The sequence below is a fragment of the Ictalurus furcatus genome, chromosome 5, assembly GCF_023375685.1.
Source record: "Ictalurus furcatus strain D&B chromosome 5, Billie_1.0, whole genome shotgun sequence".
Lineage (NCBI taxonomy): Eukaryota > Metazoa > Chordata > Actinopteri > Siluriformes > Ictaluridae > Ictalurus > Ictalurus furcatus.
This window is the reverse complement of record NC_071259.1, coordinates 8389906-8413815: the sequence shown is the minus strand read 5'-3', so window position 1 is coordinate 8413815 and position 23910 is coordinate 8389906. Positions and strand designations below refer to the sequence as shown.

General features: G+C 39.2%; 1 protein-coding gene across 3 annotated transcripts; it reads left to right on the top strand.

The window, feature by feature from the left end:
• Positions 1-2463: 2463 nt before the first annotated feature.
• On the top strand, positions 2464-23812 carry wu:fl23c11 (interleukin-17 receptor C). Of its 3 annotated transcripts, none has more exons than XM_053624597.1 (17): positions 2464-3588; positions 3738-3858; positions 4424-4695; positions 9899-9926; positions 11472-11597; positions 11734-11936; positions 13147-13270; positions 13390-13425; positions 13529-13668; positions 13769-13825; positions 15025-15079; positions 15197-15453; positions 15843-15896; positions 15987-16038; positions 21498-21593; positions 21676-21717; positions 21847-23812. In XM_053624597.1, the coding sequence occupies exons 3-17, from the start codon at positions 4585-4587 to the stop codon at positions 22608-22610; spliced, it is 2145 nt and encodes a 714-aa protein (XP_053480572.1). In that variant the 5' UTR covers positions 2464-3588; positions 3738-3858; positions 4424-4584; the 3' UTR covers positions 22611-23812. The 3 variants fall into 3 exon arrangements, with proteins under 3 accessions (XP_053480572.1, XP_053480573.1, XP_053480571.1); XM_053624598.1 differs by having other exon boundaries at positions 4418-4695; positions 21679-21717; XM_053624596.1 differs by having other exon boundaries at positions 4418-4695.
• Positions 23813-23910: the final 98 nt, after the last annotated feature.

Here is a 23910-nt window from a genome sequence, read left to right as displayed (position 1 = left end):
CACACCTATCTAAATCAATGGAGCTGAGGTAGAGCGTGTGGCCAGCTTTAAGTTCCTGGGTGTTCACATCTCTGAGGACCTCATCTGGGCCATCAACACCTCCAACCTGATCAAGATGGGACATCAGCAACTCTACTTCTTGGGTAGACCGAGGAAAGCTCACCAATCTACCCAGATCCTAGTGAGCTTTTATTGTTGTTCCATCAAGAGGATATGATGAACTGTGGTATGTGTGGTATGTTAGTTGGTCAGTCTCTAACCAGAAGGCCCTCCAGCAGGTTGTGAAAACCAGCCAACACCTTACTGTTACCCAGTTACCCTCCATCGCAGACATCTATCAAAGACGTTGTCTATGGAGGGTTAAAGGCATCATCAAGGGCAACTCACACTCCTACTATAGACTGCTCACTCTTCTCCCATCCGGGAAGTACTACAGTAGCCTCCGCTGTTGTATCAGCAGGCTAAGGCAGTGGTTTTCAAAGTGGGGGCCGCCAGGGGGTGCCCGGGGAGCCTCAACAATTTGGTCGGAGCCACCAAGCCCATCACTCCCACTAGTCTGTTTTCTCTTTCTCACTCTCAGACAACCACACACACACACAATCAATTCCTAATGTAATGTAATGTAAAGGTGTAAGATGTAATTATTAATAATAAATAAGGGGGGATATATTCAGAAGTCTGTATTTTTAATGTGTTTTAAAGATATCTTGCAAAAAGGGGGCCTTGGTCAAATGTTAATACCATTTGGGGGGCCTTGCCCTGGAAACGTTTGGGAACCCCTGGGCTAAGGAACAACTTCTTCCCCTCGGCATAAACATACTGAATTGCTCACAACACCAAACACCCAGCCCCCACACTGCAGTTTGCACTTGGATCAACTTACACCATTGCACAGTTTGCATATACTCCACTACTCCTAATTGCACCTTATATTCATTTGTACTGTGGTGTCTTGGATTCTAGACATTTCAATAGATCCATATTTACTACCTCCATTCCACTTTGCACCTATGTTCACTGCACTGTAGTGTCTTCAATTTTAATAAAAATAATGAAAACATTTGAAATACATGTCTCCAGGCTTATTTACACACAACATGTCATTTCCACTGTTTTTCAAGCCTTATATTTCACTTGCACTGTTGATAACACCACATTTGCACATCATATTGCACTTTACTGCCACCCTACCTCATTATCTTTTGCACTTCACACTTATTGATACTTGATCTGCTCAATTACAATAAAGTTGTAATCTAATCAAATGGGGAAAGTGAAAAATACAACAAATGGAAAGAAAAGTGCAGAAATTATTGCTGATATAAAATAAGCAAAAAAAAAAAAAAAAATGGTTAAGGCACTGGGCTACTGATCAGAAGGTCGGGGGTTGAAACCCCAGCACCGCCAAGCTGCCACTATTGGGCCTTTGAGCAAGGCCCTTAATCCTCTCTGCTCTAGGGGTGCCGTATCATGGCTGACCCTGCTCTCTGACCCCAGCTTCCTAATGAACTGGGATATGTGAAGAAAAGAATTTCACTGTGCTGTAATGCATATGCACCAAAATAAAGGCTTCTTCTTCTTAGGAACACACCTGCTGTTTGTATTTGTTCTAAATATTGTTGCATTTTTTTCAGCATAGACTTGTTTATGATGTGCTCTCTACTGTGAGATTATACATACGTACTATTACATCATGTAATAGTACGAAGCTCCCAAATTATAGCTTTCTTTGTGCTGTCACCACTCTCTTAATTACTATTTAAAAGAAAAAAACACAAGTAATTTGATCTTTCTTAGCTGTTTTCTCTAGGCCTATGCTTATAGTCTTCTTAAATTTGGATTTTTGAATTGATGTACATTAAACTTTTTGATTTGTCATTAAACCAGAGAGCCACTCTCCTGTGCTCACAGCACTCTTAACAGTTTCTAAATGAGAGCATCTGGATGCTAGCCATATCTACAGTTTTATTATGCAAACATTTTCATTTTAAGTTTGTAGGCCTTAAGTTTGTAATGCTGGGTGTGGAAGCTCCATCACAAGGAGTCAGAGTGAGATGGGAATTAACGACTTAAATATTAGGACTTTCTTCCCAAACATCATTTATTTAATAATTTTCAAGAGTTACTGAACCCCCGCCCCCCTTTATTTTTACGACATGAATAGCATTGAATAGCATCAGGTTGATTTGAATAGCATCACACCTCACACCTCACAACAACAATGGCAGTGGTACTTTTCCTCCTAGGATTACAATCTCTGACACATTTTTAAGCAACGGCTGAAAATGTATGCAAATCTTTCCACAGACTGCAGTGTAAAACGTTATAAAGGCTTTGAAACTAGATGGCTGTGTATTTGTCTAAACTCAGCATTAAAATAGCCAACTTGTATGAGTCTGTCATGTGATTTTATGGTTATAATTAGGACCCTGTACACTTTTTAATGTGGTGTTGTCATATATGAGTCATTTATTTATAATGCATGTTTGTATTCTGTTGGGAGAAAGTAAAGTTTGGCAGAAAGAGGGTGGTCATTGTTGAATTTCATCATTAAACAACATTTACAATCAACTGCAGAATTAAACAATCAGTAAAAATGAATATATCATCATTCATAATTAGTGCAAAGGACTCATCAGGCCTCTCTCTTTCTTTCTCTCTCTCTCTTTCTCTTTATCTCTGTTTGTGTGTTTGTGTGTGCATTAATTACAAAATTACAATCCTATCTGCAGTGGCCAGGTGTGGGTGCAGGGTTTCATTCCGACCCAGCATTCAAACCTTATATCACCCGTTTCAAGGACTATCAGATGTGACTCCTGCAGGTGTTTTTGTGGGGTATTTTTTTTCTTTTCACTACAAAATCTGCAGAAGTTGATATTTGTGCTTTGGATCTTGATGAATCTTTACTACTGGAAATAAATGATGTATTTATTCATACAAAAAAATGGTTGCTTTATTGGAGTTATAAGGAATCAACTTTGTATTTTTTTTATCAATACAAGCTAATACTAATGGGTACCAATACTAACTATTATTAGCCTACCTATTATAACTATTATTAACTATTATTCTCAAGATTTTTGGGTAAGCTTTCTCTAATATTTTAACAGTAAGTCCTCATGAGAATGATTTCCGTTAAGTCAACGTCTGTGTAAAAATGTTGTTGTTGTTTTTTTATTTTATTTTATTTTTCTATACAAATAGGGTTGTCGCCTGATAAGACCGCAGGGTCGCCAGATCTATCTTCGACCTCAATATTGTGGTTACAAATTTGGCGCCATCAGTCAACACACCGTTGGCACGCGCACCTGGCCTTGGCCACGCCCCCTGCTCGTGCTCGTCACCTGTGAGAGAGCTGTGGGAGTCAGAGTCCATCCACGCGTCTACCTGGCTTTAAATGTTTTATTCTGTAGCCTCTGTAAAGCTTTTTTTTTATTTATTTGAAAGCAACATATATCTAATTCTCAAGCAAAAGGATTATACATATACCTATATTGTTGACATTTTATAGCTTTCAGAAACTTTCAGAAGTTTCCCAGACCACCGGCTTGTAGCACCGCAGTTGTCATAAAGACCAGCGACACCACAGTAAGCTTAAAATATATATATATATTTTTGTACTTTTGTACATTTATGTACATTTGCAGCTCACAAAAATAGCTTTAGTACAACATATTAACACGTAAAAATAGTATTCAGTGGTGTTTATAATGACTCGTTTTCCGATTATCTTTCAGCAACCTTCGCGACATGGGAGTTGTGAAATAACGAACTCGAAGAACCTGAATGATTTAATAACAACATTAAAACAAAACAACAACAACAACAAAAAAAAAAACAACAGCTCTGTCACCGGCGGTAAATATCTTTCTGTTTACTCTTTACTATTTGGTCTGTTATATCAGTTTAGAGTCTAACTCATTGAAGTCATATTTACATATTTATTTTATGAGACGAAGACGCTTATAATTTGTCTCTTCCCAGTTTCCACGCGCGCGAGAGTGTGTGAGAGAGAGTGAGACAGTGAGTGAGAGTGTGAGAGAGAGTGAGAGAACGAGTGAGAGAGTGAGTGAGTGAGTGAGAGTGAGGGAGAGAGAATGAGTGTGTGAAAGAGAGTGAGTGAGTGAGAGTTTTCTCTACTGAATAACTTTAAAGGAAAAACGTGTAAGTTAATAATAATAATAAAAACATCAATAACAACAACAACAACAACAACAATAATAATAACCTGAAATAAAACCTTTATATGAATATTTCAGCAGTTTTTGTTAAGGCTACTTCAGGGAAACCATTAGGAATTTTGAGGCATCCCACCCTGGATAATTTTCATTCCTCTGGGTTATCCATGCTGGCCACTTGTAACCATCCCCACCTTTTTCACTGCATACACCTCTGCCCCCCCCTCCTCCTCTGTCAGTCTCAGGTATCAACTGAACTGTCATGTGGCGTGTCCTGTCTGCTCGTATGTTGGTCATGACGTCGTTCTCATCAGGGAGGTGAAGGAGAGTACATGTAGACATGTAGCTGTCTCCGCTGCTTCACACACAGTCTTAGCTGCACTTCAGTCATCACCGGTGTCTTGTCATGATGCTGCTCGCACTCGGACTGATGCTGGTCTTCTGGATCACACTCACTAATACCCAAAGCCTGGAGCTCTTCAACTTCACACAAGAAGATGCGCTCACCTGCAGTCAGGTATGGTCTTTTTTTTTCTTTGATTGTTTTTATTAGATTTCCTTGAAATTAGATGTTACATTGAATTTGACAATAGCTGTTATTTCATATACAAATCAACAAATGAATTGTAAATCATTCATAATTATACAAAAATATATAAATGTACTATACTGATTCAGAATAATATTTACATTTCAATGTTTATTTACAGAAATCAAATTATGTCAAAATATTTTTTAATCTAATTTAGCAAAAATGTTTAGTAGTCTTTAGTACTGGTTATATATTTAGTTAACTTTCATTATTATTCTATTAAACTGAATTAGTCAAAACTTTATAAATATAATAGCTAAGTTATAACAGTCAAATTACAGCAACAACAATAATAATAATTATAATAATCAATAAAAATAAAAGCACTAAAATATTAAATAACTAAATAACTATCACAAATTTATATTTTAAAAAATGTATTACCTTAACATCCACTGATCAGGGTGATTTTTTTTAAAATTCTTTTTCTTCATAATTTTACAATCTTCCAGCAACTTTCCCCACAGAGACTCGAAACTTATGATGGAATGAGGTCAGATCACCTAAATGTATTAGATTTTTAAATAATTTACCTGTTCGTTTTTAGGTTAATCCATTTAGATTGTAGCCTTGAAGTCACGTCATGTAGTCACTGCCCTAATATGTTGATACAGAACCAGAATGATGTACATGCTAAGACAAAACAAAGACAAGATGTACTTGCATCCATATGTTGAGTTATAAAAATCCGATGATATAGTGGAATTAAATGTAATGCTGTTTGAGCTTCTGTGTTTTTCTATAATGAAATTTGACACACTACTCTAAATTCACGGTGTGTAAAGAACATTTAGATTTTAGTGACATGTACTTGAATCCAAACAAACAGCCAGTTTCCACTCAGCAGCAAAACTGTTCAATTCTATTCTACAGGTTGTGCCTGTTTTTGGACCATCCAGTATTGTGTGGAAATTGTCCACACATTTAAACATTTTAGAGTTACTTCTAGATTTAGTTTTAGATTTAGTAGGAAAGACATGCCGTGTTTGTTTGGAGTACAGACAAGGTATGCAGATCTCTTCAGATAATTAAAAAAAAACAAGGGCTCAGGTTAGAGAAGTGCATGCTTCTTAACCCAAACATCCAACCCTTGTTGTTAAGCCATATTTGTGTTTGTGCTTGTGCACGTATGTGTGCAAATATAATCGCATGCAAATCATCTAGGAAAAACATTTTCATGAACATGACAAAAGTAGTGTTTTTCCAACTTTACATAAGCTGACCAAAACACGCATACTTAGTTGATCACACTATGTATTCAAGGGGTAGTTGTACTCCATTAAAACAGAAGTAAATATGGCCTTACATCTTATAATAACAAGTATAACCTGTTTACAGCATTAACACATGTGGCTGCTTGAAGAACCCCTTTCATGAGAATTGACAATGCATATGAATCTGTTTTTTAAAATTCAGCTGTCTGTGGAAAAAAGAGAGATTTGAGAGATTTTAGAGTTTTATTTAGCACTGAAGAGAAAGATAATTAAATATAAACTTATTGTTATGCTTCGTTGTCTGAACCAGTCATCTGTCATTAGCAGCAGAAGTGCAATCTGAGACGAATTCTTACATATAATACAGGTAGCTGTTACAAACTTGGACCAGTGTTTGGTTTATATGAGTGGTAATTATAATGACTGATATCAGGGCAAGTTTTATTAGTGCCGGTCCCTCCACCACCACCGTGATACAGCATCTTCTTCTACTGCTTAGGGAATGTCTCTTGTAACTCTAGATAAAGACAATATATAAAACAGTATTATCATAGTGATTTTTGAGGAGATAGATTATCTCTGATCTAGACTTGATAGAGATCTGATAGAGATTTCAATTGTATACATTTCTTAATTTTTTTTAAATAAGATGAATCACAGCAATGTTTTTACTTTCTAACACCAGATATCGTAACATCTGAACTGCCTGATTGTCAATAAATATATATATTTTTTAAAAATCCGACTAAATAGGTGCGCAGGTGTCATATTTTTTCCTGCACTACCACATTCTTGTAAAAAATAGCAATTGCTGTTATTGTAGGAACAACAAGAACAGTAATAAAGCGAATACTATAATATCACCTTTTGTTTATTCTGAACAGAATGTATGTTAAAAGCCTAAGTTACTGCTTGGATATAATATATGGCAGCACAACAAGGGTATAATTTAGATATTCATGCATAGTTTACATGGGGATTTCTAAAACAGCTCAGTTTTGTTGTATACGGTGTGTTTGCATTATTATAATAATAATAATGCATTCTTGTATAATAATAATAATAATTGTCTGGAGAAATTTTTCATTAAGTGGAATCTTATAGCAGACAGGTACACAATTATGCGCTCCTGAATAACGCGACACAAGATGAAGTAATGCCTTTTACTTATTCACGAGCCCAGCCGGCCATGACACCCAATGCTAAGGCTCCTGTGTGTCGTAGCTATGGCAGCGGTGGTGGATCACTGTCTGGAAGACGAGGCGTGTGGACAGAATAGTGGCAGTTTAGTTTGTGAGTCTCTGTAGTGAATTATGACCTTTCTCTTGTGCAAGAAAAATCACATGATTTCAAGACGGCACAGTTCATTATAAAGCTCTGCCTGGACTCTGGTCGATGTGATGAATCCACATCCTGGTGTTGTGAAATTATGTCGGATTGGAATGATATATACTGTCTTATAAACATTCTTCCATTATTTTTTTTTGTTGGACATGGAGCAACCATGTTCTCAATTTTTTCTTAACTCTTGTGGTCTGTTTGGGTCAAGTTGACAATTTAATTACTTACTAAATGTTAAACAGTTCATATGAAACTTCATATGGCTGTTTAAAGCTTAAAAGCTTTTAAATATAATATAGTAATATATTAAATCATTTATGTTACATAAATGATGTTCAAGTCATTTTGGCCTGAGATAAACAAAGTGAAACAAATATTTATGGATCTAGTACAGAACATATGAAACAAAATGGTGATTCTAATCATTTATTTACACTAGTACCTGTGCACACATAGGATCCAGACTTGTGAATTGGGTTGCATGTCTGTGTACATATGCAGTGGTTTTATTGCTAACAGTTGAGCTTGAGATAAGATATGTTTGAGATTTTACACTTATATTGCCGTTATATAAAATGATATAGCCTGTTGCTAAGGAATATTCATTAAAGAGAACCAGATGGTGATACAGAAGGGAAGTGTGTGCCCTGGACAACATGTTCCCTAACATGTTAGAATAGTAGTTCCTGTTGGGTGTGTTGTCAGTGTGTTAAGCTTACTTAGTGTTGTGTACATATTAGTAGAAAAATCTCTAATACTATAATGAAATGTGGAGTATAATTTTGTTTGTCGTGTATTCATTATTACTGAACATAACTGTGCATTTGCAATTGGATGTTTTTATATTTGTTTATGCTGCCTGTAAAAGTACGGATGTGTAAAGCAGGTTTTGATGGCAAATATTGATGGGTGGTATCATGTGGTTTTAAACAATCTGCAGCATTTTGTGCTCTTCCTGCTACAGCATACCCAATTTGATGCACCAACTAATTAAGCCATCACTGAAGTAAGTTGTAAGTGCCAGTGAATCTTTAGCTAGAGTGTTACATCCTGTAACACTCTTGGATCCTGCTGAGAATGTAGCTGTCATTTAAAAACATAGCAGAGAGGCCAGTTCTAAAGGATTTTGGTTGGATCCTGCTGAGAATGTAGCTGTCATTTAAAAACATAGCAGAGAGGCCAGTTCTAAAGGACTTTGGTGTCTATACAGGTAGAAATTAGACCGCATGGAATGTAAGCATGGACTTTGTCTCAGATGTTAGCTGCTCCATATTAAAAGCCAAGCATTTTATAGTGAGGATCTGAGTTTATCATATATGAAGACATGTTAAATATGCACTCCCCTACATGCACATAAGGATTTAGTGGTACAGAAACTACTGTATCCTATTGATCTACCAAATGTGGGTAAGATATGTAATATCTAACATCAATGTAAAACAAATATTTGGGGTCCACTTTTTAGGATTTAACAGTAAGTCCTGTAGGAAAGGCCCCATCTTTCCGAATGCCAAGAGGCCTCTATAACATTGACAGTTGAGGTATTAGGATATATAACTTAGGACACTGTGTAATTCTTATAAAAGGTTTTCTTTATTTGGTCACCTCAAGGGAGACTCTTAGGGCCAGCTTTCCACGCTCAGATGACAGTTGCTAACACATGCTTCCTCCAAGACATGTGATGACAGCCAAATGCATCATTTTTAACTGTTGCTCATACTGCATCACAGGGAGGTGTAACACTCTCGGAAGAAAGTACTGTCTGCCTTCTGCTGAATACATGAGCTCAGCGATGCCCACGATTGGCTAGTGTCACTCTGATTGACATGGGACAGAGCACGTCCAGTTTTGCTTCCTTGGCTCCCAGCCACAGATAACTGTGGAGTTGTCTTTGGATGATAGGACGAACGCCAAAACAGCAAAAACTTATTTAGATCAGCTTTCTTTTAGGGCATACTTTCAGTGGTGTACAGAACAGGCATGCAGACAGGATACACACCCACTGATGAGTGGGTGTGTGTCTGGTCTGCATGTGTGTTCTGTACACCACTGATTGGACACAGAGGGATAAATATGTGAACAAATCATCATATTGTATTTACGGTATCTATTATATTTATAACATGCGCAGTGTTCCTGTTCACTTGGGTACTTCCACACCGGCTTCTCATTTCCTACTTAAAGCGTCAAGCCGAGCCCATTTGGTACTAGGTATTTTTCCTGGTCATTTTGATATCTGGTTTTTTTTTTTTTTTTTAATCTGGAAATTCCTGGGATTTTTTTTGTTTTCGTCTTCTGAATTTTTTTATTTATAATATTGCCTAGCTTGAGTTGTCCAAAATGATGCCAATCCACCACTAATAAGGCATTTCTGTATGCATTTTACTATGTTTTTGATGATATTTTGTTAAGCATGATGGTTTGAAAGGTCTGTGTGCACGTTTTGCGAGTAGTATTTTGCAACAACATATTGGTATCTATGTAAAAAAAAAAAATATTCTATGTTAAATGTTGAAAATCATAAATGTATTTGTGATATATCTGTCATCGCCATCTCTTGTGTTTCTTGGCAGGGCCTTACTGATTGTAACGTAAAGCCAGGTAAGACATATTTGTAATCATAGCTGCCCTTATTCATCACACAGAAAGATCTGCAAGTGAATCTGCATCTGATTGATGAAACTGCAGTATGACAATCTAAGCAGGAATTTGAGTACAAATGAGTTAGCTTCAAGTGGACACATGCTTCTGCTCACTAATCCCTTGTTTTCATGAGTTTGAAGTGCTTGCCTAGCTTGTTGCAAAAAAGATGCAAACGTGTGCTTGAAAATCGTTTTAAAAAGTTAAATAATTGTAGTATTAACACACAGTTAACAGTTTCAGCAGAGTTAGGGGTCCATGAAGCTTGCCTTTTGCAATCCTTTGTTTAAACTAAAGTATAATGTCATGTAGTTGTATCAAGACAGTTATGGATGTGTTTGTGTTTATAATGCTGTTTGCTGTCAACATGCTGTCAAAATCAAATCTTTACTTACAAGTAGTTATGTGAATTTAGATCTAGTGTTTTTTTTTTTGGGGGGGGGTGCGCGATTAGGTCAGATTTAACTGAAGTCAACTGTAATTAAGACATTAATAATAAATATAGGTGAGCCAAGTTTCCATCATGAACCAACCTCCTGCTGCAACTCCCAGGTGTTGGAGAGATGCCATGCAGTGCCAGGCTTTGCAGGTCTTTCATGATTCATGCTGGAATGAATTTGTCGAAATGACATACAATAATGGAAGAATTAAAAGTCATGTAAATTCAGTGGTTTGTCAGCCAGAGGCTCCACATTCTGGTTTTCATCCCAGTGCAAAGCTCTATTGTGTGTATTTTTTTATACACAATTTCAACTACTGCTTTATTTGAAGGACTAGCGCACCAATAAAGAACCACGTCTGTGCATTGCTATTCACATTTGCAAATTACATGTCGTCACTAAATTGCATTAGCTGTATTTTACTACAAGGTTCCCATGATTATCAATATTAACTGATAGACTATTTTTCTTGTTAATACTTGCACTACTTACCAGCTCTCCTGATACTATATTTTTTATTGGTTATGATTTTTCAGGTTGTTAAAATATGAAGCTTAAATTTACACACACTCTGGTCAGACGTGGGTTTGATTGTACAGATAAATGAGAATGCTCATTTTATGATCAGATTTGTCCATATAACACTTTGATGAATAATGGGCATTGTGTATATATAACAGCTAAGCGGTATATACATGTCACAGTGTAGGGCTTCAACATCATGACTTTAGTGAACAGGAACTTTCCTGATGCATATAAATCAACTATGTAAACATAAATATTTATAGTAAACAATAGTTCCTGGTGCTGTTTTAAAGCATCTTTGATATTATCTAATACTTTTATCAGATTTGGAAAACTTTTTTTAAAACAAAATACAGAAGTTTTTATGTACTGTAGATATGTGTATATATTATCAACAACATATTATGAAGATGGTATGAAAGGATTAACCCATGTCAAACATTCATATGTAAAAGCTTTATTTTATCAGAAGTGAATTCCAGGACAAAGCTAAAACTAACACGCTGTTATTTTTGCTGTGTCCTCTTCTCTGTTTATCTAGGTGATATCGGCCCATATTACAATGACAGAGTTTATGTGAGTGGTCTTGCTGCTCATGCGCTGTTGTGTAGAAGTCATCGAGGCTTGCGTCCATGCTTAAGAATCTGGCTTAATATTACAACTGCAGGTATCTTGACACGGAATATACAAAATACAGTTTTTGCATTGCCACATACTCAAGGGCTCAGTGAGAGCTATTTCATATTTGTATGTACAAAAATGATATTTTTAAGTTTATAGGTTTTGCCCTGCTTTTTCTTTAGGAACACATGAGGAAGCAGCTCTGTCCGGAGAAGATAGCTACAATGACAAAAGCAGTGAGGACAGGTTAAACGAGCACGGAAGTGGCTTAAAACCGTCCGTTTCCATACCAATGTCTGTGCAAGTGTGTTACCAGTGCCCAGACTTCTCAGGTTCAAAAGAGCTCACTTTCACACTGCCCTTCTCAGATGACCACACAAGAGAGGTAACTTAGTGTTACAGCTACACAAGAAACATTTTAAAAATTTGACAGCAAAATTCCAGTGTTATAATAGATGTCCTTTATTGTGTAATGTCAGCTATATGAATTAATACTATTAATCAGCACTGGCTCATGACCTTACATTTTGGTGGGGTAGGATGACCTTAATAAGGATGTAGCCCCAAACAAAATTAAGAGGCAATAAAACTTAATTATGCTATAGGCTACTATCTAGCGGATTTTTAGAGTAACCCTGTAATAGGCGTTTCCAGTCAACAACATACAGTACAGCCATACAGTATCCGGTCTATCAGCTTGTTTGGATCAGTTTTCAATGTACCTTTGTTCAGTTGTGTTTGATAGAGCAAGTGTGTTCCCATCGCTATTGTCACAGTGTGTTGACATGAACACATAAGAGGGAATATCATTAATCAGTGTTGCCAAGTTTGGGAAAAATTTACAGGAAATGCGAGACATTTTTCTTTTCTTTTTTTTAGCCTTTGCATGGGAAACAAGTTCACTGAGGTGCACACACATTTCTGCTGAATAAACATTATCCATGCCATAAACCCCTTTCCCTCTCCCAATCTTTTCAATATATCTTACAACAGAAATGGATAATGTTTTAGTTTTAATGTTTCACAAATGTATTAGTTCTATTAATGATTATTTGCTATAAAACAAGATCTTGGCAGCTGCAGAGTATTCTAAAATAATCCCAATTTGGAATAAAAAAACGTGACCCTGGTATTCCTGTCATCGAATGTCCTGAGCGCACCGAGACTGATCGTAGATTGAGAATGGGGCGGTGCGATTCCTGGCTCAATGGGCCTCTATTAACACTTGCTGCAGTTCCCATTGTTAACCACTAGGTGCAATAATAACTCCAGCTAAATGGGGCAGTTCATCATTTAGAAAGGTGAGCAAATCAACAGAACATCGGCTTATATCTGTCAATTAGCAAAAAACTTTTAACCTTTGTTGGTCACTCAAAAGAGGTAATTAGTATTTCAACAGAATTTAAAATCTGTGAATTTATTAATGAGGACTTTATGAAGATTAACATTTGTTGAATGGATGATATATGTGGTGGGGCTTTGCCCCACCTGCACGTATAGATGAGCCACCGCTTTGAAAATGAATAATTAGGAGGAAAAGAGGCAAACTTCCATCAAATGACTCAAGTGTGTCTGTGCATTTAACTGCTCTGCAGATGTGGATGTCATTGATAGTACAGCTGAGGGAAGATGATTTTGGCAGTCAGTTCATTGTCTCCTCTTCAAACACTCATAAACCCACCTTCACTGAATACATCAAGATACCTGCAATAGACAAAGGTAATTTCTCTCTCTCTCACACACACCCACACCCACACACACACTCACACGCACACACTGTCATCAATTGTCAACTTCACTAGACATTATGGACACACAGTATATATTTTTTGTTTCAGTTTGTTCCCAAGGTCTGGCCATTGCACAGTGTAAAGGTGAGTTCATGTTAAAACTTCAGCTTTCAGATTTGATTTTTGTATTTTAACGTATTTCTATATTTTTACGTATTTCTATAACGGAATCTACTTTGTTTCCCAGTACCCATTTTGTATCCAGAAATCAACCCCAAAACAGGAATGGCAGAACTACGTGTGGGTGATCTAGCCAAGGATGTAGTTCATGACCTGCAGGCCTGCAAGGGGATGGAGAAAGATGGGCCATGTTTAAGACTGGAATGGGTGTGTATAAAAAAATTCAACTGCCATATATATATATTTTTTCCCACTGACATATCATCACCATAGCCATTCTAACTTTACTTGTTTCTTTGAATACAAGAAGGAGAATCCGCTGACGATTCCAATGAACTCTGTTGCCCCCTGTCTCTGCTTTCAGGTATTAACATTTCTTTCTTTCTTTCTTTCTTTCTTTCTTTCTTTCTTTCTTTATTTATTTATCATGCTATTCTTATAAATATATCCTTAAATCCTTACAAACTGGGACACTTCAATTTGGGAAGACAGAAGTATTTATTCATATATTGCGCTGTAAGTTCTGTTTATAGGGTTTGAATTGAACTACTCTCTCCACCGTCCACAGTGGCACTGTTAAATTCTACCTGTGAAATTTTCTTCTGAAATCCACTTGGAATGTGTTACAATAAATAAAGTATTTATAATCATTTTAGATACAATTTAAGCAGTGTTCAAGTATTTAGTAGTACTGTCTGTTTTCACTGAAATATGTAATGTTATTTCAGTGAAATATGTAATCTTCTCTAATGTCTTCTGTTTTATCTACATTTTCATCTTATACAGAGTGTTCGGGGAGGGTTGACCGCTTATTATTATTTAATGCGAACTGGGTGATACGAAACCTAAATGCTGAAGGGACTGAAGTATTGTCAGTCACAATGGTACAACATTTGCATCCAGAGACAGACTTTAGGTTGCACATTGACATTTTTGATATCAAATAAATTTTTTTAAATGTGAGTAAAGATAATAAATATAATAATGTATTCAAATATGCATGGTATGGTACGTCTGCTTCTGTAATGAAATAAGTATGGTTTGGTATGTAAAACATTTCTTGCACTTACTTTTGCCAACATTTTACTTGCAACTGGCAGGTGGTGGGCCAGACATTAGTTTCAGACCCTATTGTACAGTAATGTGCAAACGTCTTGTAAAGAAATTCTGCACATGTGTATACTGGAAAATGTTTCTGTCTTGCTTGCTTCTGATGAACCAGACAGCCTCAACGAGGCTGTTTTAAGAAAAAGTGGTCTATTACGTAATATGTTACTTTTTAATGGCATACAAACATTGCAAAAGACGTGAAATGAATATCTCACACCACATTTACACAAACACTTGTCATGCTTAAAACTCTTCCCAATACTGCATATAGTAGTATTGCATCACTGACAGTTACCAGACTCTGATTTGCACTTTATGGTCAATAAGTGAATGCCTTTTATACTCCTGGTAAATCTTGAACTCAATACACAGTGGTTGGCACAGAGAATAAGAATAGGGGATTGCTGATTCAATTGTTGAAAATGAAATTAATTTTGTGTTTTACCTTGTCAGATTTGGTGGGTGGATGGACCTCGAAAGACATTTTGCCCATTTTTTAATAAGACAGGTATGGTCCACAGTTCCAATGCTGTAAGACTGTTCAGTAATTATGGCTGTATAAAACAAATAATATAAAAATTTGAAGATGACAAAATGTTTTCCTCTCTTTCTTTCCTTCTCGCAGTTCTCTCTGTCTCTAATGTATCTGTGTCTGTGGTGGAATCTTTGACTCATGCTGGAGCAATGACTAGAAACAGCACTGCTCTTGTTTGGAACATCATCGCCCCCTGCAGACTGGAGGCTGAAATTCATCTCTGCAAAAAAACTTCAGGCTCAACTTCAAGCAAAGACTGCCATGTAACAGATGACTTAAGGAACAGCAGGCGTTATATACACAGCCGTCAGCATAGAAAATGGAACTTGAATAGCAAGCAGCAATGGGTGTGAATTTTTTTTTTGTAATAACCCACCCCCCAGTAATTTCAACATTATTTTAAAAAATCTGTGTGAAAGACTATGTTTTTCAACATTACTTAAAAGAAAAGCTGTGTGAAAGATGTTCCTAGGTTTTTAATAGAAATTTGTCTTTCATGTTTAAAAAAAAAAATAATTTTCTAATTCATTGTTGCTTTACATATTTATTTTTTCATGTATGCGTTTTGCACAGTAATGTGACTTTTGCACAGTAATGTGCAGAGACCCTGATTTGATGATTGACCTAATATAATAAAATGTAAAAAATTTTTTTTTTTAAAACAAAACGTGTTTTAAGCAAAATCTGTATCAATGTTTTGATCTGACTCATGGGCACTCTTTGTTTCTGTCTAAAGCAATTACAAGGCGAGTTTGTTGAAGTTGAACGTCACCCTTTGCTCTGTGTGCAGGTACATAATGTTCATGTTTGCATGTATGGGATGTAAAGTGTCCTATCATGTTTTCATACTGATACAAAAGCTTTTCTTTCCTTTCTCTAGATAAATGTTAAGGGAATTGAAGGCCATTTCGACCTTGTCTGCCCTTTCGAAGGTAAGGATCCCCTGGGTTTTTTTTTTCTCTTAAATTTTGAACATTGTGTAACTATTACAGATACAGTTCCATGTTAACCAACATTTTTAACCACATCGTTCTGTAAAGCAGTGCTTCACGTCCATCAAAGTGAGCAGTATTTTTTATCTGACATGCTTGTTTGTCTTTCACTACTGCAAGTAAATCATACATTGTCTGAGGTGTCTGAAATCAACTTCTTATTCACTCGGTCACTATTTACTATAGACTTTCTTGCAGTATGGGAGACACTGGACTGATTTTAGACAACACTGTAGACCCTTTGAAAAAGATCCTTTCAAATTGCACCTTCCATATGAGAGAAGTCAATCTGAATTCCTGATTTACAAAGTTGAGTGTTCAGTCCATAACGATACTCACTCGAGCCCAGCTACTAGCCATTCGACCAACATGGTTAACCAGAAAGAAAAACCACAATCAGGTTTTTATTCACTGCCCTAGTGTCTCATGTCACATAGTAAGTGAGCTGTGTTGTCATTACAGCTCGCCCGAATTGAATTGAATTGAATTGCCACAAAGAAGCTTTACAGAAATCTGTATGTAGAAATCTTGAGAGAAACCAGACAAACAGGAACCCATTCGTTTCTGGGTGACACCTGACAGTTTTGTAAATAATTATAGTATTGGGTTATGGAAGCGTAAACGCAAACTACACTAAGTGTGTTGAAAGATTTGGCATGAGCATATTGTGAATAAAAGTCCTGAGATTGACACAGGAAAGTCTTGATGACTGCAGGAGCAGTTCTTAGATACAAGTCTACAGTATGCAGGTGAAATTATTCAATGAAGCAAGTGTGAGTCCTGGGCAGTGAATTTTGGGAAGTCCAGATCTTTAGGGTATCCATATGGGACCATCTGCTCAGCAAAATGTGAGTCACAAGTGCAGAAAGCTCTAAAGCAGTAGAGTTTTGAGTGTTGCAGTGTTTCATGTTCGGGTGCTGTCATCACATCTGGTGCCAGGAGAACACTTACATTGTTGTCTCTAATTTTCCAAAAGGCTAAACACAACTAAGTTATATCATCAAGTACTTACATCAATTTGAGGATGACAAAATCACAGAGAGCCGTGAATAGGAAAAGCAAGGGTTTATTGCTGCTCACCACACGAGATCCGCACAGAGGGACGTCCCAGAGTGATCTCAAAGTCCCCTGAAATGGGGCTCCCTTTTTATACAGTTGAAACACCCCTGGTTTGCCCAAAATACCATTACATGTGATGTCTGGGTGATGTACTGTCTGGGTCCCCCCCAGACATCTCAAGACCTGTTGCGTTTGCACTTTTAAGTGCTTTGTTTTTTAAGACCAACTTCTGCTTTTTATGGCATGTCTGAGCTGTTTTTGAGTGAGGACATTTATCACCTGTGTGTTTTTCCTCCTTTATCATTGTCACGTATCGAGGACAGAGGCCAGAAGCAAGTGCAGATAGTGACATTTATTGAAACAAACGTACTATGGAACAAAGACACGAAGACAACTTGGTACAACACTGTGGCATGAAACAAAACACTGAGAGATGAACAACAAGAGTCTAGGACAACGAAAGACCAGCAAACAGTGCAGACAAGGACTATATATATACACACACACACACACACACACACACACACACACACACACACACACGAGTGCTCATTAACAAAACGTGAGTCAGGTGCAGGTGGTCATGTGACAGCTAGTGCAGTGCAGTGGCTGATGGGAAGTGGAGTCCAGAGTTTCTTGATACATGACAGAACCCTCCCCCAAGGGCGCTACTCCCGGAGCGCCCAAAATTATACGTCCTCCATCTGGTGGTCCTGACCCCTGGGCAAAATGTCCCCAGCAAAACCAGGAGGCCGAGCGGCTTCCACAACGGCACAGGGAGGCAGAGATATTTCCTCGGCAGAACATGAAAGCGGGGCGACGTCCTTGCCAGAACATGAAAGCGGGGCGACGTCCTCGTCGGTGCAGGGAAGCGGGGCGACGTCCTCGTCGGTGCAGGGAAGCGGGGCGACGTCCTCGTCGGTGCAGGGAAGCGGGGCGACGTCCTCGTCGGTGCAGGGAAGCGGGGCGACGTCCTCAGCGGAGCTGGACAGCGGGGCGACGTCCTCGTCGGTGCAGGGAAGCGGGCGACGTCCTCAGCCGAGCAGGGGGGCAGAGCGACGTCCTCAGCCGAGCAGGGGGGCAGAGCGACGTCCTCAGCCGAGCAGGGGGGCAGAGCGACGACCTCAGCCGAGCAGGGGGGCAGAGCGACGACCACTGCTGGGCAGGCAGGCTGAGCGACGTCCTCGGCTGAGCATGAAGACAGAGCGACGACCACAGCAGGGCAGGCAGGCTGAGCGAAGTCCTCGGCGGAGCATAAAAGCGGAGCGACGTCCTCGGCTGAACAAGGAGGCTGAGCGACGTCCACAGCTGAACAGGGAGGCTGAGCGACAACCTCAGCTGAACAGGGAGGCTGAGCGACGACCTCAGCTGAACAGGAAGGCTGAGCGACGACCTCAGCTGAACAGGAAGGCTGAGCGACGACCTCAGCTGAACAGGAAGGCTGAGCGACATCCACAGCTGAACAGGGAGGCTGAGCGATGTCCACAGCTGAACTGGGAGGCTGAGCGACTTCGAGGTAGCTGAACAGTGGGGGATCCTTGAGTCCGGTAGGAGATGGAGCGACGTCTCTCACGGAACGTGGAGGCAGAGCGACGTTCTCCACTGAACATGAAGGCTGAGCGAGAGCCATAATAGGGGAGAGAGGGTGGGAGTTGGTCTCAGCCCCGACCACAGACTCCCCCTCCTGTTGGCGTGGCATGGCGTAGTCCTTTATGAACGCCGGGTGTGGCCTGGTGCATGGTCTGTCCGGCTGCGGCAGTCCTAGCATGCGGTTATTCTGAGCGAGTAGTTCATCTGTCCTTCTTCCCTGCTCCAATAGTCCTCTATACCACTCCTCATATGCTGCAAACCAGACGTCCATCTTGGTGATCTGCTGCTTCTGATAAAGGGTCTTTCGTTCTGTCACGTATCGAGGTTGAGCCAGAAGCAAGTGCAGATAATGACATTTATTGAAACAAACGTACTATGGAACAAAAACACTAAGACAACTTGGTATAACACTGTGGCATGAAACAAAACACCGAGACATGAACAACAAGAGTCTAGGACAAGGAAAGACCATCAAACAGTGCAGACAAGGACTATATATATATATATATATATATATATATATATATATATATATATACACACACACACACACACACACACACAAGTGCTCATTAACAAAACGTGAGTCAGGTGCAGGTGGTCATGTGACAGCTAGTGCAGTGCAGTGGCTGATGGGAAGTGGAGTCCAGAGTTTCTTGATACATGACAATCATGGTAACTGTATGCTTTTTTTTCTGCATTGTTATTAGCATATGTACTGTGTGATTTAGTCAAATTATCATTAGCCATTACTTAGTTATTCTGATTACTCTGGGTCTGTGTGTGAGTGAGTTCATGCTCTTGGGTGTGTGTGCTGTGTGTTGCACCTCCTCTTTTTGGTCAGGCCCTAGGCCTTGCTATAATTAACTTTTTTAAGAGACATTGTCTATAAGGAAGAGAGCGTGAGTCTGTTCTTTCCAATATTCTCAATAAATTTTCATTCTCTCACTTTTATTACCCTTGTGTTTTATTTCTATCAAAAATCTTATCCAACATTCCCTCCTCTGAGGCTTTCCAAGCCTCACATCACTAATTTAGTGGGTATCTATGAATAATCTGATTCTGGCGCACCCACTGGCCATCTTCAGTTAATTGCCTTTTACCTACCCATAGTGTCGGCGATTGTACTCACCCATTGTCTGGCCGCTAGTCGCAACTATTTCTATAATGCTGTTGTTGGTGTCTTTTAGGGAGTAATTGCTTTGATCACACTGGTTAAATACTGATTGCTTGTACTTGTACCTGCTATTCAGTAGCTATATATACTTGAAATTTTACCTATTTTGTCCCTATTTTTCTCGACTGGGTTTACTACCCTCCGTCTTGTATTCGTCAGGACGTCAAGGTTTTCTGATTACCACTTTTCCTTGCTTTTCACAGGTTGTACCTTCGCACCCAGGGGTGGGCGAAAAAAACCTCTCTGAGGAAAAATTCCCACCCTGCCAGCACCCTTGTGCTCAACAGCACCCCTTTTCCTTTTCCTGTGCCTGGTTGCATTTACAATTCTTTACACATTGCATGTATCATAATAAACAGTTCATAACAACTCAATTAAACAGTTTATGTTTCAACAAGTCAAAGTCCATTCTCCTCCATTCAGCCGTGTACTACAGTATGCTGGTTGTCTTCGGCCCAGGCACTTTGCATACCGTAGAGGGCCACGCTTGGGGAGAGGTTAGGCTAGCACTTACACCCACTTCTTCTTCACTTTCTTGAACACACATGCACATTCAAGCAAATGGAGGCACTGACTAAACATAACCAACATGACATGGTAATCATACTTGAATCAACACCTGGCTTCACTAACTCACTAGCTATTGATACATGTTGATTGGACATAAAGATCTGTTATCTGGGCTGCACTCTACTTACATACCAGTATACTGCCATGTTTAACACTGATATCCCTTTGTCGGCCCTGTCTTATTCTCGATAGGTCGTATAGACCACTACCTTGCATTTCAGGTCCTAAGGATGACAAATCAAAAACAATAACACACTTCCAATAAATCAAAAACAATAAATATAATAACCAAACCAATAAAACATTTCAAATACTGTTTCATAACACTGTGCATCAGTTCCTCTTATCCCGGAGGTGGCTCTGGTTATTGCTTCGTACCCGTGATCACTGGCATCCTCCTCCCCCCTATGAGGCGGTGACGCCTCACCACAATAAGGACCAGGATGATAATGAGACCACTTAGGGCCAAGACATTCTAATGTTTTTCCCGGACATTATTCCCAATACACATTTCACAGTTACTGAGAGCGTGGTCCACCGCACTGGCCAGATACGGCGACCACTACTCTTTACGGATCTTTTACATTGTTTCTGTTCTGTTAGTATGATCCAAACCATGGGCTTCGTTTATTCGACCCAGGCACGGGAGAAAGGTCGCTGGGGTCACGCACAACCCATCTATACTACGCCAACATCTTAACCAAAAGACAGAACTGATTGCTGTATTAGATGTGATTTTATCATGCAGTAGTTTAAAAATATGTACATTGTGATCAGAGAGCCTGCAGGGATGCTGTTGCTGTATTCCTGCCAGGAGTGTTTACAAAATTCAAATGAAATTGCAAGTACTATGAATTGGACATTCATAAAATATAACTTTGTGCACATGTGGCTGGTGTGAACTGTATGCTTACTGGATGCACAAAGAGAGCATCAACTAAAGGTGTCTAATATTCTCTCTCTCTGTTTCTCTCTCTTTCTCTCTCGCTCTCTCGCTCTTAAGTTACCAGAAGTCATTGGAGTTTGTTTCTGTTGGTATCTGTGCTTGTCATGTGTCTGGCAGTTTTGGGAGCCTATGTTCTCCAGGGATTACTCAAAGGTGAGCACATAGGTACACATGCATAAATGCAAATTCACACACAGTATTTGTCTGAAGGAAGCATTAAAATGTGAATCATCAGCAGGTTGGATATTCAAGTGGCTGAAAATGGATAGCGTCAGCAGTAAGTACTCTGTCCATATTAGCACATCACTTCTTCCTTTGTATTCTAATCCATGAGAAACTAAATGTCTCATTCCTCCTTACTCAACCACCCCCCTCTCTCTCTCACTCTCTGTCTCTCTCTCTCCAGGTAGAGTAGGAGATGGTCAGGTGGTGTTGCTGTACCCTCCAGATGCAGACAGTGCTGTTGCAGAGCTGGTGTGTCACCTAGGCTCGGCTCTCTCCTCATTGGGATTCGGCGTCTCTTTGGAGTTGTGGAGCCGCGAGGAGCTGAGCGCACTTGGCCCCGTACCCTGGTTGCACTCACGTCTTCATCGTATGCAGTGCCACGGTGGCAAAGTGGTGCTCGTGCTCACCCCTGCTGCTTGGGCACGAGCTGAGGAGTGGTGTCGAAGCAGAGGAGAGAAGACTGAGCGGCGAGAGATCTACTCAGATGTTTTCAGTGCCTCACTCAGCTGCATTCTTGCTGATTACCTGCAGGGCCGTGCCGGTGAACGCTTTGCCCTGGTGCAGTTTGAAACACAGCCGGCCGAACCCCCGAATGAGAGGGGATCCATGCCTGAGCTTTTTCGTGGGCTTTCTCTTTTCAGCCTGCCTGCTCAGAGTTTGGGATTTCTGACTGAGATCACTCATGGAGCACACAAAGGACGAAAAGAAAACGAGAGAGCTGAGAGCAGAAAAACAAGGGCCGGTGTTTTGAGAGCTGGAGCACGAATTTTAGCAGGAACGTTGCGAGAGCTAATGGGGGGAGCAGGATACAGGTTAGCGGGTGTTTCTCAGGATTGTATGGGGTTGGAGAAGGACGATCTATGGGTCACGATACCTCTGACGCTAGAGCGCTTAACTCCACCTGCTAGTCCTGAGTTACAGAGTGAGAACAGCGCTGTCAACTGAATTCCTGTAAATTAGTCCGAATTTCACTGAAGTGTAGAAGACGCTGGGTGACGTTGTTTTGTCTTAACCCTGACATTCAGTTTTTTAACTAAGCAAATACATGTCCAACTGAGCCAGGACATGTTTTGACTCATTAGCAATACAACTGAAAGATCGATGGATGGCATTACAGTCTTACAGCGCCAGGGTCCTGGGTTCAATCCTGAGTTAGTATCTGTGCAGAGCTTTGCAGCATCACCCTGTGTTTGTGTGTGTTTCCTCCGGGTTCTCCAGTTTCCTCCTAGGTGTGAATGAGTGTATAAGTGTGTGTGCCCTGTGATGATATGGAATTCACCCCATCCAGAGTCAATTCTCCTGCCTTGTGCCCGGTGTCGCTAGAACAGGCTCTGCATCCGCCGCAACCCTGACCAGGGTAAAGTGATTATTGAATGAATGAATGAATGAATGAAACGCGACTATACAATATTTCTTATGTACAATTCAGTTAAAATGTGAAATAAAAATATTATTGCCATTTGATACACACTGTAGCTCCTGGTGAGTTCCTCAGCAATGTGGTGTTCACCATCTCCCTTTGCCGGGTTTTAAAAGTTGAATGTCACTGCATGCATAAGAAGTGGTTTATTTGAAATCTAGCCATGAAATGGCCAGTTTTCTTATTTGAATTTCTTTCTCCGTTTTTTTTTTTTTTGGTAAAAGATCAAAATTGATATATTTTACTCAACATTTCCACAGAACATTGTTATATATATCTTATACCTGTGATGATATAAACTGTATGTAGAGTATTTATAAAATAGATTTAACAATAACGACATTAAATAAAATAAAACTGCAATGAATATGACTATAAAATCAAACAGGTACTTTGGGTCAATAGGACATCAATTGCTAAGCAGAGGGTTATATGTTCACACTGTTTTGAAGCTGTTGGTGAATTGTTAATTTATACTATAAACCTTCATTTAAACACTACCGGAATATAATCTGGAATCTTTTATCTATGCTCAAATAAATATTGTTGTTCAACAACAGCCAGTTGCGATACACAAATATGACATTAACATACAGACAGAGACATGTTTTGCATGCTGTCGTTATTTCACCAGTTTGTACAGAGTGTTGCATTTGTGTGTTGTCAAATGTTGTTTTTTTTTTTGTTCTATGTTACTCCGAAGTGCTTTCTGTTTACCTTAAAAATAAATCAATAAAATGAAATAAATCTTTGTTTTCGGTGAGTCAGTGACGTTTAATAAGGACTAGAATTATTGTACGACTTGATCAATTGAATTTCTTGCCC